The sequence below is a fragment of the Pocillopora verrucosa genome, chromosome 11, assembly GCF_036669915.1.
Source record: "Pocillopora verrucosa isolate sample1 chromosome 11, ASM3666991v2, whole genome shotgun sequence".
NCBI classification, from domain to species: domain Eukaryota; kingdom Metazoa; phylum Cnidaria; class Anthozoa; order Scleractinia; family Pocilloporidae; genus Pocillopora; species Pocillopora verrucosa.
Window position 1 is genome coordinate 5,497,220 of NC_089322.1, and position 17,340 is coordinate 5,514,559.

Consider the following 17,340-nt stretch of genomic DNA (forward strand, 5'->3'; position numbering starts at 1 on the left):
AGATGAACTTGTTTAGATCGTTGCTCGTCCTAAGAGATATTCACCTTTTCCTCGATTTAGAAAAAAAATATTTACCACAAAATGAAATCAGAAATCACAAAAATCTACATTTCTTAGCCGGTGAAATGAATCCACCCTTACTGGTTTATGTAACATTAAATTCTGAATTGGCGATTCTATTTTAAAGAACTCAAGACCAGGCATCAGATTTTTAAAGATGTTGCTTCCAACGTCGCAAGAGAACATTGGTGCATACGTTTCAAACAACAGAAAAAAAATCTAAATAAAGCCCAATTACATTGTACTATTACTTAAATAATGGCCCCTAAGTTAAAGCCAATGTCCTCTTGCAAACTGGAAATGGCCTCAGTTGATGGGACAGAAGGCTTAGGACATACGAGTTTAGACGGCACTGTACTGGTTTCTATTTTTGAATTTGACAGCAAATGGCTCTTTTTCGAGCAAATTAATTCTACATTGATGTCGAGAATGAAATATCATTAACATCAATTCCGCTTTTATTTAGCCAATTTTCCTAAAATTTCTCAAGTAATGCTGAAAGTTGTTTCAAAATGAAAAAAAAATTATTAAAGACTGAAAATTTTCGAATATGCAGTGTGATCGGTGAGTGTAACTGTAAGTCTGTTTGTGAAACCAATTGGTGATTGGTGATAGAGTCCGTCCTGGGTTATTGTAATTTAATCAGCTTTCTTCACTCAGCCGTTGAAAACAGCTAGTGTTGCAGTACCCTGTACTGTCCCAATCAATAACGTGGTTTTTTAAATCGATGGTGTAACAATGCGATGTAAAATAAAATGAGTAAAACTAACTGATTTCAAGATTTAAGTTGAGACTTCTATTTGGTCTTTGTCGGACGTCTTTTGTTACAGTGCCACCTTAACAAATATCACCATTTTGCAACATCAACTGAGATGTAACCGAGATACTTCTTGTTCCGCCAACCAAAATGAGCGATCTATCCCACGAGATCAACAATTTTTTTTCCAGTTTTCAATTTTTATCTCGGTGTTCTTGAGCCAATTTTAATTTAATTACCAGCTGCTTCTATTGTAAAAGCATCGTCACGAAGTTTTCAGTGATAGAGAACACCAAATTATGGTGTGTAGCAAAATAATGTTCAACTCATACTGTCGCTCGTGGTCTGCAAAACAATCCGTACCCTTACAAATATATCCGAAAAAATGGTGGCTAATTATAAATTGTTACTATTCGACACTTATCATACCCAGGGACAAGACGGATAAAGTCAACCCATTCATGAATAGGGACTTCTTCTCACAAAAATAAGATACCTAGATAGCCACCATTTTTGCTAGTCCTACGTAGTAATTAAAAAGTTCTTATCTTTGTAGTATCCTCTTCAAATCCCATGGCTCTAATGTGTTCTTCTGATTATATCCTTTATCCTTCCATCCCTCTGTCAAAATTCCTCTTCCTGGAAAAAATAGATGTGATCAGGGACAGCTAAGTGGTTTAAGTCAGCTCTAAGACGAGATAATACCGCTTAACTCTTCACACCTTAACATTAACATACATAATCTCCACACTGTCCTCTCTACATTCTCTGTGGTAATAACAAGGAGAATTTGATGGACAATTGGGAAGTTCTTAAATTAGAGATCTTTTCCTTTATTCTCATAACATTTACATTGGATTCAAGCGTTACACTGTAAGGAGAATTTAGAGTCTAGTCACTCACGAGTGAAAGAGTTACGAGGACTTGTGACAAGGGAAATTTGAAATAAATTTTGAATCATTTTATTTTTTTGATTATTCACTCAAAAGTTTGTAGGGAAGGTATTTGGTAAAGAAGTGTTGAAATTTTTATCAAAGACCCAGTTTAATCAAAATTAGATAACATTAGCGCTGGACCTAAAGATAATTGTACATTTTCCTCAAAATTTTCCACAGCCAAATGCTCTGCTTTTGCAGAGGCCGACATCCTTACTCACTCGAACTACAGCTGAAGAAACGCTTAGACCAAATACAACTGCCACGTGTTGACTCGTGTAACCAAGATGCTGCAACTCGTTCAGCTTTTTGAAGGATTTTAAGGCAATATTTTCAAAACAAAAGCTCACCTTTTGTTAGTTTTGCAACGACTGCCTTCGTTGCTCTTCATTATCGGTCAAGCGTTTTATTTCTTCCAGAGGCTTAATTTTCTTAAGCACAAATGTACGACACATCTTCACTCTGCGACAGACAGCGTGGTTTGTTGAAAATTTTGCAAATTCTGATGAATATGGATTACCTATTCTAGCCAATCATGTTGACGGAACGTCACAGAGTTGGCGAAAAATTTTGTTTGCACGCTCAACCGGCTAATTAGGAATCAAGAAGAAAAAGAGAGGCATTGTTTGTAACTAGTTTGTATGTTAAAGGAAAATTAGTAGCAGTTTTCAAACTGCCTTGCAAAAACTACTCTGTTGTTTATTGAAGAAATGTAGAATGGTTTCCGTGTTTACAAAGCCTGATGTAAACACGTGGGAGGTTGGGAGAACACGAGATAAGCGTAGGAAACCACGACGCGAAGCTTTCCGAAGGTTTCTCGCGAAGGTTTCCAGCTTGTCGATAAGCTGGAAACCACTCCGCTTCGCGTCGTGGTTTCCCACGCTTATCTCGTGTTCTCCCAACCTCCCGCGTGTTTACATCAGGCTTTGTAAACACGGAAACCATTTTACATTTCTTTTATAAAATAACTAATGAAAGAGGAACGAAAACCGTGTTTACATACGCTCATGTAAAATGGTTTTATGGCCAATCAGAGCGCGCGTACTATTTGAATAATAGCGTACTATTTTATAAAAAGTATTCTTGAACTGTGAAAGGATTGAATTAATTCGCCATGTAGTCAGAATTGGCGGCTAGATTTCCGTAAAGCCCCACTCTTCATTATGCGAACGGCTTCTTGCTAACACAATAAGAGGAAGAAAACGTTAGACTGCCTATGGGATTAAGGATTTGCGCGAGATTTCCGCACGGCTAAATACTTCGTTAAGCACACAGTTCTTCGAATAAGAAACAATGGAAAAAAAGAAAAGTTTGCCTCTAGGACTACCGCTTTGTTTTACAATTAGTATGGATGGCACGAAAATATTACCAGGATTTTTTTTTTAGAATAGGTTGGTGTTGTATGGAAATCTCACCAGATCTTGCTTGTGATTGTACAGAAATCTTTTTTCTGACTTAACGCAAAAAGGGTTAAGGAGGAACAGGGTGCTTTGATTCCCTGAGAAAGGAATCCAAAATGAATAGATGGCTGGTATTCTCTCATTTGGGTAAATTACGTCGAGGGCAATCGGGTTCGTTGTTATTCCTCGTGTATTCTAGAACCAGGCGTATTCATCATTGTCTCAGGAGTCCTAAGAGCAAAGATTGATCAAAGGATAAAAAAAATAAGTAAATAAAAAAAAAAAAGGAAAATGCATAAGGAATAGTGCATACCAATTTTGGTCTGAATTTTTTAAAAATTCTGATCCACACACCTTTCAAAGATGGCTGCTCTTGTCCCATAAATCTTGTTACGAGACCAGGACAACAAGGTCTTCCCCGGCGAGAAATGGGCATCCGATGAGATTTCTTTGTAAGACGAAGATATAAGATGAAACTACACCGCGTCAAATAAAAGGCGTAAGTTTAATTTTCATTTTTATCTAATAATTTTACATAACATTTATTTTCCCGCTTCTTCCTGTGTGGAGGAGGTAGGCATGTGTCCCGCGCGTGTGAAGTACTTCCACCTTCCGCGCGCGTATTTTGGGTCAGTTTGGAGAATTTTGCGTAAAATCACAGAATATCCTGAAGTTAATATTTTTCTTTGGTTTCGTCACCACCCTGTTTGACATTTTATTAATTTCACAGGGAGAAATAACTTATCGGTCACTTTAAGGAGTGGAGGGTTATCTATTTTTTTTTTCAATGTTATAAAAAAGTAGTCTTTCCATGAAATCTCAAGTGTAGACAAACTTTGGGGTCCTTGTGCCTTCAAAGATGAACACTCGTTGCCCTGACTTGTTATTTTTAAGAAGGAGAGGGTTCTTAAGTTTTATTTGTTAAAAAACTGTAGTCTCTCCTTGACATCTCAAAGTGTGGACAGGTTTTGATGTCCCTGTGCCCTCATAGAAGTACACTCGAGTTATGCCCTTCCGCTGACCAAAACAAAAAAGTCTCAGTAGGCTCCGTCTGTAGCGTCTTCTGCAGGCGACGTAGATAAAGGGATTTGCCAAAGTGTTTAAGAACATCAAGGCCATTGTTAGGGTGTGTTCCAAGCCGAGGTCTTCATGAGAAGTCTGTTTAAATAAGTCTACCGCTATTCGTATCTGTGGGAGAAAAGAACGTTCACATCAGTTCCTTATAAGTGTGCCCTTTAAATTATTTAAAGTGAAATTAAATGGCTGTGTAGAATTTGGGAAATCGATGTTGCGATAGTATTGATAAATTTCTGCATGGTCGACCGACGCTCGAAATATTGTCGGCGACTTCTCGATGTGTGATAAGCATCGGATCACTATCGGTCGATTGTCGGTCGACCATCGACTAACAAATTCATCGGCTATTGTCCGATATCGACTTAGGATACCTACAGAGTGCATTATGCAGATTTTTTTGATACTTTACTTACCAAAAGGGGGATATTGCACAGACAGAACACGAAGGCCACAGCTTTTGTCAATGACACGAAAGTGGCTGTTGTGTCCTCCATTGCGCGCCTAGTGCTCCCATGAAATGGCGTCCTCCTTGTTTTTAACGATTCTACAACGTGTATATTGAAAACAAGGACCGCAGACACGCAAGTAACACCCTGCGTGACGAGTATTCCAAGAAAAATCGTGTCTGATTTTCCAGTTGGTGTCAAACTCAAGCTGCAAAATTGGCCTGTGTCGTAATAGACAAACGCACCTACGCCAAAAAATGGCGGCGTGAAGAAAAAGCAAAGCATAAAGAAAATAAAGACCACAGCAGTTTTAATTTTCTTCATCGTGAAATTGCGTTGATGTTGGAATGGAAATGCAGTCGCAAAAAATCTCTGAAAGCTTAAAAGTGATACGATCCAGGCTGACCATAGAATGAAAATGGCGTTGACGTAACCAAATATGCCGCAAGTAATACGACCTCCCCACCAGCCACAGTTTATGAACGAAGCTACAGGCATCACACATTGCAAACCCAGTGATGCAGTGTCCGAAACAGCGAGACAACAGATGAGCAGGTGAATTTGCTTGGCTGAGGTTGGCGTTGAAATTCTTGGTTTTGCCTTGAACACAGCGATGAGGGCGAGAAAATTGACCACGAAAGCAAACACGAACAAGGGGAAAATGTCCACCTTGAAACACACTTTTTCTTCTTCGAACTGTACAGGTGTTGTGTTGTTCATGTTGTCCACAGAATATTCGTCCATACAATGTTGTACACGGCAGATTTTTAGGCTTCTGACTTTGTTTCAGAGGAACATCGTCGAACGATTGCAGCCTCAACGAGTTAATTTTGATGCGCGCATGTTTCTTCACATTAATCTGCTTTAGAAGTGTTTTTTTTTTCACCCGGTCTTTTCGATCGTGACATTTGCCGCATTACTAAAAAGCATTCCAGGTACTTTACAGCTCTCGCCCGTGAAGTTTTTAAATTTTCATGATCTGTTCGGTTGCCGCGATAACAAAAAAAAAAAACATTTCGTTTAAAACTGATTTCAATAGAAATCTAAATAACAGATATGAATGGCATTTAACATCAGGATATCAAAAGAAGCCACCTGGATAGACGTTAAAATCAAGCCAAATAGTCCTTTTGTTCAACGTTTCCCATTATCGTTGTGATAATTCACACTATCTCGAGCCTATCTATAGTAATATTTAGTTCTGGAGTCCATTAATCGACGCGCGCACTGGCCTTACTATAGATGTGTAATCTTAGCTATTGTTCGGCCTGTGAGCCAGAGTTTTATTGCTCCTAAAGCGAGCGATAGTTCGCGTATTTGAAAGCAAAACAGTTCAATAAAGCGTTATGATTTCTCTATTAGAGGGACAAAATTTTCTGCTACCCGCCGCCATAAAATGAATTTTGTGACCTTTGAAAGAAGGGCCCTTGTTCCGAAAAAAAAAAAAAACCTTTAGAACCACCTTCAATTTAGAATTGTGTTTCATGGTTACTAAAGATTCATTTTTATGAAAGGAGTCAAGCCGGCTTACAGCTAACAATAAAAAAACTTTCACGTACTCAACCAGATGTCTCCTGTGAAGAATTTAATTTCCATTTTTTGTCAAAAGCTGAGCCCTAAAGTAGACTTCCTACTGAAAGTACTTGGAATAATCCCTTGGGACATATAATGGACGAGAAAAAACCAAAAATTAAGAAATAGACATATGGCCCAGATTTTTTTCTATGGATCAATAAGAATTTTAGGTTTTTTCATTTAATTGTGTCTCTAAAAATCGCAGGAAACCTATCTTCCTCTCGTTACCCTGGACTTTCAGTGAAAATAAAAGTTGCTAAAGTAAAATAAAAAATCGAATTGAGAGAAAATTTTTAGGTCGTTAAGTTCAGTAACTTCTGCAGATTTTACCGGATTTACGTGCATTTACGAGACTAATTGGCTTCCAACATTTCCACGTAGCTTTTCTTGTTGCTAATGACATTTTTTAGTCGTTTGAATGCACTTTTCAGGCCAAAAGTTGACAGAAATGACGCACTCATCTTTAAAATGCGTTTCCACGATAATGCACGAGGTAAATAGATTAAACCCTCAGTCAATGGGTTTCTCTCGCTCACACACTATAAAAGGCGACAAAAAAACATGATAGACAAGCTAAGACATTTTTCCTTACTCGGCTTTCAAAAAACTGAGCTGTGTAAATATATGTACTCATGATTCCGCTTAAGTGTATTTCAGAAGGTAATGAATATCTTCAGTGAAAAATGGAAAGGAGAAATGACCAAATTATACTTGTGACGTCAACTGGGTAAAAAAAGAAAATTCCAGAAGATTGAAATGGTTGATTTCGAAGGTCAATTAATGCTTAGAACAAATTATCGATGGAGATAACGAAACAGATAGGATTCTATTCAACTGGGTGCAACGGTAACAACAGAGGGTAAAAAATGGGTCATTTTCGAAAATCAATAATTCTGTGCCTTGTTCGCGTTCGGGAATACAATTGAAGAAATAATAGATCGAGAAGATAAAACATATATGACTAAATTCAGTAAGGCGCTCAGAAATCGTTTATGCCTTGGGAACGATTAGGATCTGTTTTGTGAAAATAGACCCCTCTGAAAAGAATGTTTCTAAAACTGCTTACATTCCATTTTCGTAGTGGCGTCCGCCATTTTGAATTTTTATGAGAATTACCGCTGTACCTTCGGCGTTCCGGTTTCCCATTCCATGTCCTTCGTTCTTGGTCTAAGTATATAATTTTTCAGAAGTAGATGATCCACATTGCAAAAAATAAACATTTCATATTAATGTATCTTATCCGTCAGACACTTCTACGAATAAGGTGAGGGAGGCAGACTCTTACATGAGGAGGCAGTATGATATACTGCTACTCATGCCGTCAATACGGTACTATCATTTTTTTTCCGAAATTAGAAAAAAAAAACCAGATTTTCTCGGCGGTCATATAACTTTGCAAGATGTTTAAATATAGAGTTTCCTTCCTACTTAAACCGTGAAATTATGCTAAGAAATTAAGAAGAAAAAAAAGACTTACCAGGAGTGGGGTTCGAACCCACGCGGACAATTCGTCCATTGGATCTTAAGTCCAACGCCTTAACCACTCGGCCATCCTGGCCCTGGTTGATAAAAACGGCACTTTGAAGATACGAATTTTAAAAAATATTATTTCGGAGAACGAGTGCTACCAAGGAGATACCGCGGTGTTAAATTAGTATAAAAAAGGTGAAAAACAAAATAATGAAAAAGGAAGAGTTTCACTACAGCCACACCACAAATTTCTGCCCGGTGTTGTCCAAGATGCGACTATATCTGTCAAATTACTCAGTTATCACACACCTTCAGCAACCCATTCATGTAATTACAATTTCTAAAATTGCCTAAAACTACGCGTGTGAAATCAATCCACTGAATAATTTACATGCATTTTGTGCATTTGTTCTCTCCAAGGAGTTCTCCCTCTAAGTGATGGTTAATGTTTTGACACACGCTCACTCGAACTTAACAAGGCTCTCCGATGTAAGTCGACTCGTTGTGGATTACGCAAAGGCAGTGCGATGTTAGGCCCTTCAAGCTCTAAGATCGACAAGCATCTAATTCCTCCCCACAAGATCACCCCCCTGAATCAGGCAAAGTCATATAAGGTTATCGGACGGAAATTATCGCTAACTCTAGAAGCTCTTGATTGCCAGACAAATTCTCTTTGTCAGCACCTCAGGAAATATATAGTATGACACTAAGGTCAGATTGTGAACATAAGTGTTCAATTTTAGACATTATGTCCAATTTTAGACACTAATGTTCGACTTTAAACACTAATGCCCGATTTCAGATACTAGTGTCCGATTTCAGACATCAGTGTCCGATTTCAGACACTAGAGTCCGATTTTAGAAAGTAATGTCCGATTTTAAACAATGGTGTCTGATTTTAGACTCTGGTGTCCGATTATAGACACTAGTACATGATTTTAGACAGTAGTGTCCATTTGTTCAAATTCGTAAAGAAAAGAACATTATTTGGCACTGCAGCTAACACCCAACCCCCAAGGGTGACAAGCATCTAATTTCTCGCAACAGTATTAGCCTTTAATATAACACTAGGGTCATGAGAATACTGCAAATGATCGTGAAGTCAAGAAGCTCTTGATTGTTAGACAAATTCTCCTTATAAGTAGTTTAGGATATGTGCTCAGAACAGTGTGGAGAATATGCCCTCATATGTTGGGGTGTAATGGGAGAATAACTTTGTGATCACTCTAAGCTGCTGCCCCATTTAAACTGCTAATAATGCGTCGAACTTCTCAGAAATTGTAAGGAATGCAGGCTTCTTGATTTGCCGACTTTTACACTCGAGATCTTACTCAGCGTGTTTAGGTTTATTGCTGCGTGAGTATCTCCAAATATCGCAATTGCAAAAGACCCCATGATGCCGTGTGAAAGGTATTCTAATGAAGAAATGTAAAATGGTTTCCGTGTTTACATAGCCTGATGTAAACACACGGGAGGTTGGGAAAACACGAGATAAGCGTAGGAAACCACGACGCGAAGCCAACTTGATGCACGTGACAGGTTCCACGCTTCTGATTGGTTGGGAAAATGGCGCGAGCGTTTCTGAACCAATTACAACATTTTTCCGACACTTCACTGGAAATTACTCTGGCTAAAACAGACTCAGGCGCATACACATAGTCGTCTTCCATACGTTTATTTAAATTAAGTTCACACTTGATACATAAAAACTCCACCTTTAGAATATTTTTCCTTTAGCTTTACAACTAGATCTCTATAAATACGACATTTGAAACTAAAATGCCAAAAAATAGATAAAATAATCAAATTACAAATATATTTGAAAATGTATCAACACGCTACAAACACGCTATCAAACCAAGTTCGTCTTATAGGGATGAATTCCCCTTTTCGAACTCATTGTTTTTGAATTGGTTACCGGGTGCTTTTCAGCAAGAATTTGTGTCTGCTTGAAAAACATGACAGTAATCGAATTAAACTCCTTTTAAAAAGCTCTAAAGATTTTACTGAGGTCAAGTTGGAAATTCTTAGGTTCCTTGTAACGCCTGCGCTATTATAATAAAATGTTTGAAGAACAAGGCAAGATGAACAGTTAGACACTGCTCGATAACAGTACGCCTTCGGGCAAAATTTCAAACGAGTGTCAAGAAACTCAAACCGAAGTAATCCCAGGGACCAATCAGAACAAAGGATGATGTTATCATTAGCCGATGAGAAATCAAACTGGAAACAAGCAAACAGCTTGAAGCGCGCGAAAACGCACATGACCAAGTCGCGATTGTTTTTTAGTTTTGCATCTAATTGATTGAGAGGAAGGCAAGAAATTTCTGGACCAATCAGAGAGCAAAGTTAAAAATTCAAAGCAATCTGGGGTTACTTCTGACACCCAAATGAAAATTGCTCTAAAATCATGAAATACGAACGTAAGTCAACAATAACTGCCATATTAAATCTACCCTTACTCAACTATAAATGATAATTCCATGAATATAACATCTTAACGTAATCACTAATTCACACGCAAGTCCTAATTGACTCTTAATTACATGACTGCATATTTCACTTATTCCTTAAGATATTTCATCTGCATATTGCCCTAAAGTAGACTTCCTACTGAAAGTACTTGGAATAATCCCTTGGGACATATAATGGATGAGAAAAAACCAAAAATTAAGAAATAGATATATGGCCCAGATTTTTTTTCATATGGATCAATAAGAATTTTAGGTTTTTCATTTAATCGTGTCTCTAAAAATCGCAGGAAACCTATCTTCCTCTCGTTACCCTAAACTTTCAGTGAAAATACAAGTTCCTAAAGTAAAATAAAAAATCGAATTGAGAGAAAATTTTTAGGTCGTTAAGTTCAGTAACTTCTGCAGATTTTACCAGATTTACGTGCATTTACGAGACTAATTGGCTTCCAACATTTCCACGTAGCTTTTCTTGTTGCTAATGACATTTTTTAGTCGTTTGAATGCACTTTTCAGGCCAAAAGTTGACAGAAATGACGCACTCATCTTTAAAATGCGTTTCCACGATAATGCACGAGGTAAATAGATTAAATCCTCGGTCAATGGGTTTCTCTCGCTCACACACTATAAAAGGCGACAAAAAAACATGATAGACAAGCTAAGACACTTTTCCTTACTCGGCTTTCAAAAAACTGAGCTGTGTAAATATATGTACTCATGATTCCGCTTAAGTGTATTTCAGAAGGTAACGAATATCTTCAGTGAAAAATGGAAAGGAGAAATGACAAAATTATACTTGGGACGTCAACTGGGTAAAAAAAGAAAATTCCAGAAGATTGAAATGGTTGATTTCGAAGGTCAATTAATGCTTAGAACAAATTATCGATGGAGATAACGAAACAGATAGGATTCTATTAACCTGGGTGCAACGGTAACAACAGAGGGTTAAAAATGGGTCATTTTCGAAAATCAATAATTCTGTGCCTTGTTCGCGTTCGGGAATACAATTGAAGAAATAATAGATCGAGAAGATAAAACAGATATGACTGAATTCAGTAAGGCGCTCAGAAATCGTTTATGCCTTGCGAACGATTAGGATCTGTTTTGTGAAAATAGACCCCTCTGAAGAGAATGTTTCTAAAACTGCTCACATTCCATTTTCGTGTTGGCGTCCGCCATTTTGAATTTTTATGAGAATTACCGCTGTACTTTCGGCGTTCCGGTTTCCCATTCCATGTCCTTCGTTCTTGGTCTAAGTATATAATTTTTCAGAAGTAGATGACCCACATTGTAAAAAATGAACATTTCATATTAATGCATCTTATCCGTCAGACACTTCTATGAATAAGGTGAGGGAGGCAGACTCTTACATGAGGAGGCAGTATGATATACTGCTACTCATGCCGTCAACAAGGTACTATCATTTTTCTTTCCGAAATTAGAAACAAAAAAACAGATTTTCTCGGCTGTCATATAACTTTGCAAGATGTATAAATATAGAGTTTCCTTCCTACTTAAACCGTTAAATTATGCTAAGAAATTAAGAAGAAAAAAAGACCTACCAGGAGTGGGGTTCGAACCCACGCGGACAATTCGTCCATTGGATCTTAAGTCCAACGCCTTAACCACTCGGCCATCCTGGCCCTGGTTGATAAAAACGGCACTTTGAAGATACGAATTTTAAAAAATATTATTTCGGAGAACGAGTGCTACCAAGGAGATACCGCGGTGTTAAATTGGTATAAAAAAAGGTGAAAAACAAAATAATGAAAAAGGAAGAGTTTTACTACAGCCACACCACAAATTTCTGCCCGGTGTTGTCCAAGATGCACCTCTATCTGTGAAATTGCTCAGTTATCACACACCTTCAGCAACCCATTCATGTAATTACAATTTCTAAAATTGCCTAAAACTACGCGTGTGAAATCAATCCACTGAATAATTTACATGCATTTTGTGCATTTGTTCTCTCCAAGGAGTTGTCCCTCCAAGCAATGGTTAATATTTTGACACACGCTCACTCGAACTTAACAAGGCTCTCCGATGCAAGCCGACTCGTAGTGGATTACGCAAAGGCAGTTAGGGCTCTTCAAACTCTAAGATCGACAAGCATCTAATTCCTCCTCACCCCCCTAAATCAGGCAAAGTCACATTAAGGTTATCGGACGGAAATTATCGCTAACTCTAGAAGCTCTTGATTGCCAGACAAATTCTCTCTGTCAGCACCTCAGGAAATGTATAGTATGACACTAGGGTTAGATTGTGAACACAAGTGTTCAATTTTAGACATTATGTCCAACACTAACACTAATGTTCGACTTCAAACACTACTGTCCGATTTCAGATTTTAAACACTAAAACCCGATTTCAGACACTAGTGTCCGATTTCAGACATCAGTGTCCGATTTCAGACACTAGAGTCCGATTTCAGAAAGTGATTTTTAACAATGGTGTCTGATTTTAGACACTGGTTTCCGATTGTAGACACTAGTACATGATTTTAGACAGTAGTGTCCATTTGTTCAAATGCATAAAGAAAAGAATATTATTTGGCACTGCAGCTAACACCCAACCCCCAAGGGTGACAAGCATCTAATTTCTCGCAACAGTATTAGCCTTTAATATAACACTAGGGTCATGAGAATATTGCAAATAATCGTGAAGTCAGGAAGCTCTTGATTGTCAGACAAATACTCCTTGTAACTACTTTAGGATATGTGCTCAGAACAGTGTGGAGAATATGCCCTCATATGTTGGGGTGTAATGGGAGAATAACTTTGTGATCACTCTAAGCTGCTGCCCCATTTAAACTGCTAATAATGCGTCGAACTTCTCATAAAGTGTAAGGAATGCAGGCTTCTTGATTTGCCGACTTTTACACTCGAGATCTTACTCAGCGTGTTTAGGTTTATTGCTGCGTGAGTATCTCCAAATATCGCAATTGCAAAAGACCCCATGATGCCGTGTGAAAGGTATTCTAATGAAGAAATGTAAAATGGTTTCCGTGTTTACATAGCCTGATGTAAACACACGGGAGGTTGGGAAAACACGAGATAAGCGTAGGAAACCACGACGCGAAGCCAACTTGATGCACGTGACAGGTTCCACGCTTCTGATTGGTTGGGAAAATGGCGCGAGCGTTTCTGAACCAATTACAACATTTTTCCGACACTTCACTGGAAATTACTCTGGCTAAAACAGACTCAGGCGCATACACATAGTCGTCTTCCATACGTTTATTTAAATTAAGTTCACACTTGATACATAAAAACTCCACCTTTAGAATATTTTTCCTTTAGCTTTACAACTAGATCTCTATAAATACGGCATTTGAAACTAAAATGCCAAAAAATAGATAAAATAATCAAATTACAAATATATTTGAATATGTATCAACACGCTACAAACACGCTATCAAACCAAGTTCGTCTTATAGGGATGAATTCCCCTTTTCGAACTCATTGTTTTTGAATTGGTGACCGGGTGCTTTTCAGCAAGAATCTGTGTCTGCTTGAAAAACATGACAGTAATCGAATTAAACTCCTTTTAAATAGCTCTAAAGATTTTACTGAGGTCAAGTTGGAAATTCTTAGGTTCCTTGTAACGCCTGCGCTATTATAATAAAATGTTTGAAGAACAAGGCAAGATGAACAGTTAGATACTGCTCGATAACAGTACGCCTTCGGGCAAAATTTCAAACGAGTGTCAAGAAACTCAAACCGAAGTAATCCCAGGGACCAATCAGAACAAAGGATTATGTTATCATTAGCCAATGAGAAATCAAACTGGAAACAAGCAAACAGCTTGAAGCGCGCGAAAACGCACATGACCAAGTCGCGATTGTTTTTTAGTTTTGCATCTAATTGATTGAGAGGAAGGCAAGAAATTTCTGGACCAATCAGAAAGCAAAGTTAAAAATTCAAAGCAATCTGGGGTTACTTCTGACACCCAAATGAAAATTGCTCTAAAATCATGAAATACGAACGTAAGTTAACAATAACTGCCATATTAAATCTACCCTTACTCAACTATAAATGATAATTCCATGAATATAACATCTTAACGTAATCACTAATTCACACGCAAGTCCTAATTGACTCTTAATTACATGACTGCATATTTCACTTATTCCTTAAGATATTTCATCTGCATATTGCCCTAAAGTAGACTTCCTACTGAAAGTACTTGGAATAATCCCTTGGGACATATAATGGATGAGAAAAAACCAAAAATTAAGAAATAGATATATGGCCCAGATTTTTTTCATATGGATCAATAAGAATTTTAGGTTTTTACATTTAATTGTGTCTCTAAAAATCGCAGGAAACCTATCTTCCTCTCGTTACCCTGGACTTTCAGTGAAAATACAAGTTGCTAAAGTAAAATAGAAAATCGAATTGAGAGAAAATTTTTAGGTCGTTACGTTCAGTAACTTCTGCAGATTTTACCGGATTTACGTGCATTTACGAGACTAATTGGCTTCCAACATTTCCACGTAGCTTTTCTTGTTGCTAATGACATTTTTTAGTCGTTTGAATGCACTTTTCAGGCCAAAAGTTGACAGAAATGACGCACTCATCTTTAAAATGCGTTTCCACGATAATGCACGAGGTAAATAGATTAAACCCTCGGTCAATGGGTTTCTCTCGCTCACACACTATAAAAGGCGACAAAAAAACATGATAGACAAGCTAATACATTTTTCCTCACTCGGCTTTCAAAAAACTGAGCTGTGTGAATATATGTACTCATGATTCCGCTTAAGTGTATTTCAGAAGGTAATGAATATCTTCAGTGAAAAATGGAAAGGAGAAATGACCAAATTATACTTGTGACGTCAACTGGGTAAAAAAAGAAAATTCCAGAAGATTGAAATGGTTGATTTCGAAGGTCAATTAATGCTTAGAACAAATTATCGATGGAGATAACGAAACAGATAGGATTCTATTCAACTGGGTGCAACGGTAACAACAGAGGGTTAAAAATGGGTCATTTTCGAAAATCAATAATTCTGTGCCTTGTTCGCGTTCTGGAATACAATTGAACAAATAATAGATCAAGAAGATGAAACAGATATGACTGAATTCAGTAAGGCGCTCAGAAATCGTTTATGCCTTGGGAACGATTAGGATCTGTTTTGTGAAAATAGACCCCTCTGAAAAGAATGTTTCTAAAACTGCTTACATTCCATTTTCGTGTTGGCGTCCGCCATTTTGAATTTTTATGAGAATTACCGCTGTACTTTCGGCGTTCCGGTTTCCCATTCAATGTCCTTCGTTCTTGGTCTAAGTATATAATTTTCAGAAGTAGATGACCCACATTGCAAAAAATGAACATTTCATATTAATGTATCTTATCCGTCAGACACTTCTACGAATAAGGTGAGGGAGGCAGACTCTTACATGAGGAGGCAGTATGATATACTGCTATTCATGCCGCCAACAAGGTACTATCATTTTTCTTTCCGAAATTAGAAACAAAAAAACAGATTTTCTCGGCTGTCATATAGCTTTGCAAGATGTTTAAATATAAAGTTTCCTTCCTACTTAAACCGTTAAATTATGCTAAGAAATTAAGAAGAAAAAAAAAGACTTACCAGGAGTGGGGTTCGAACCCACGCGGACAATTCGTCCATTGGATCTTAAGTCCAACGCCTTAACCACTCGGCCATCCTGGCCCTGGTTGATAAAAACGGCACTTTGAAGATACGAATTTTAAAAAATATTATTTCGGAGAACGAGTGCTACCAAGGAGATACCGCGGTGTTAAATTAGTATAAAAAAGGTGAAAAACAAAATAATGAAAAAGGAAGAGTTTTACTACAGCCACACCACAAATTTCTGCCCGGTGTTGTCCAAGATGCGACTATATCTGTGAAATTACTCAGTTTGAAATCAATCCACTGAATAATTTACATGCATTTTGTGCATTTGTTCTCTCCAAGGAGTTGTCCCTCCAAGCAATGGTTAATATTTTGACACACGCTCACTCGAACTTAACAAGGCTCTCCGATGTAAGCCGACTCGTTGTGGATTACGCAAAGGCAGTGCGATGTTAGGGCCCTTCAAGCTCTAAGATCGACAAGCATCTAATTCCTCCCTACAAAATCACCCCCCTGAATCAGGCACAAGTCACATTAAGGTAATTTAGTGTTAACAACTGGGTTGAAAACATAAATTAGCCACCGTAAAGGGTAAAAAAGCTGACGTTTCGAGCGTTAGCCCTTCGTCAGAGCCCTTCGTCAGTTTCTTTAGAAACTTACCCCTTTATAAGTCACATTAAGGTTATCGGACGGAAATTATCGCCAACTCTAGAAGTTCTTGATTGTCAGACGAATTCTCTCTGTCAGCACCTCAGGAAATGTATAGTATGACACTAGTGTCAGATTGTGAACACAAGTGTTCAATTTTAGACATTATGTCCAACACTAACACTAATGTTCGACTTTAAAAACTACCGTCCGATTTCAGACATCAGTGTCCGATTTCAGACACTAGAGTCCGATTTTAGAAAGTAATGTCCGATTTTTAACAATGGTGTCTGATTTTAGACACTGGTGTTCGATTATAGACACTAGTACATGATTTTAGACAGTAGTTTCCATTTGTTCAAATGCGTAAAGAAAAGAATATTATTTGGCACTGCAGCTAACACCCAACCCCCAAGGGTGACAAGCATCTAATTTCTCGCAACAGTATTAGCCTTTAATATAACAATAGGGTCATGAGAATACTGCAAATGATCGTGAAGTCAGGAAGCTCTTGATTGTCAGACAAATTCTCCCGGTAAGTACTTTAGGATATGTGCTCAGAACAGTGTGGAGAATATGCCCTCATATGTTGGGGTGTAATGGGAGAATAACTTTGTGATCACTCTAAGCTGCTGCCCCATTTAAACTGCTAATAATGCGTCGAACTTCTCAGAAATTGTAAGGAATGCAGGCTTCTTGATTTGCCGACTTTTACACTCGAGATCTTACTCAGCGTGTTTAGGTTTATTGCTGCGTGAGTATCTCCAAATATCGCAATTGCAAAAGACCCCATGATGCCGTGTGAAAGGTATTCTAATGAAGAAATGTAAAATGGTTTCCGTGTTTACATAGCCTGATGTAAACACACGGGAGGTTGGGAAAACACGAGATAAGCGTAG

General features: G+C 37.8%; 1 protein-coding gene and 3 non-coding genes across 4 annotated transcripts; all 4 read right to left on the bottom strand.

Annotated features, from left to right (window-relative positions):
• Nucleotides 1–3,891: 3,891 nt before the first annotated feature.
• Nucleotides 3,892–5,582, bottom strand: LOC131795348 (G-protein coupled receptor 52-like). Its single transcript, XM_059112927.2, has 2 exons — nucleotides 4,643–5,582; nucleotides 3,892–4,340 (listed from the first exon to the last, which is right to left on the bottom strand). Exons 1-2 carry the CDS (start codon nucleotides 5,417–5,419, stop codon nucleotides 4,074–4,076), a joined length of 1,044 nt encoding a protein of 347 aa, XP_058968910.2. The 5' UTR covers nucleotides 5,420–5,582; the 3' UTR covers nucleotides 3,892–4,073.
• A 2,142-nt stretch (nucleotides 5,583–7,724) lies between these two features.
• Nucleotides 7,725–7,808, bottom strand: Trnal-uaa (transfer RNA leucine (anticodon UAA)). The gene has a single exon. It is a non-coding gene; the product is annotated as a tRNA-Leu (tRNA).
• Nucleotides 7,809–11,750: 3,942 nt separating this feature from the next.
• Trnal-uaa (transfer RNA leucine (anticodon UAA)) lies at nucleotides 11,751–11,834 on the bottom strand. Its single transcript has one exon. It is a non-coding gene; the product is annotated as a tRNA-Leu (tRNA).
• A 3,950-nt stretch (nucleotides 11,835–15,784) lies between these two features.
• Nucleotides 15,785–15,868, bottom strand: Trnal-uaa (transfer RNA leucine (anticodon UAA)). Its single transcript has one exon. It is a non-coding gene; the product is annotated as a tRNA-Leu (tRNA).
• Between the last annotated feature and the right edge of the window lie 1,472 nt (nucleotides 15,869–17,340).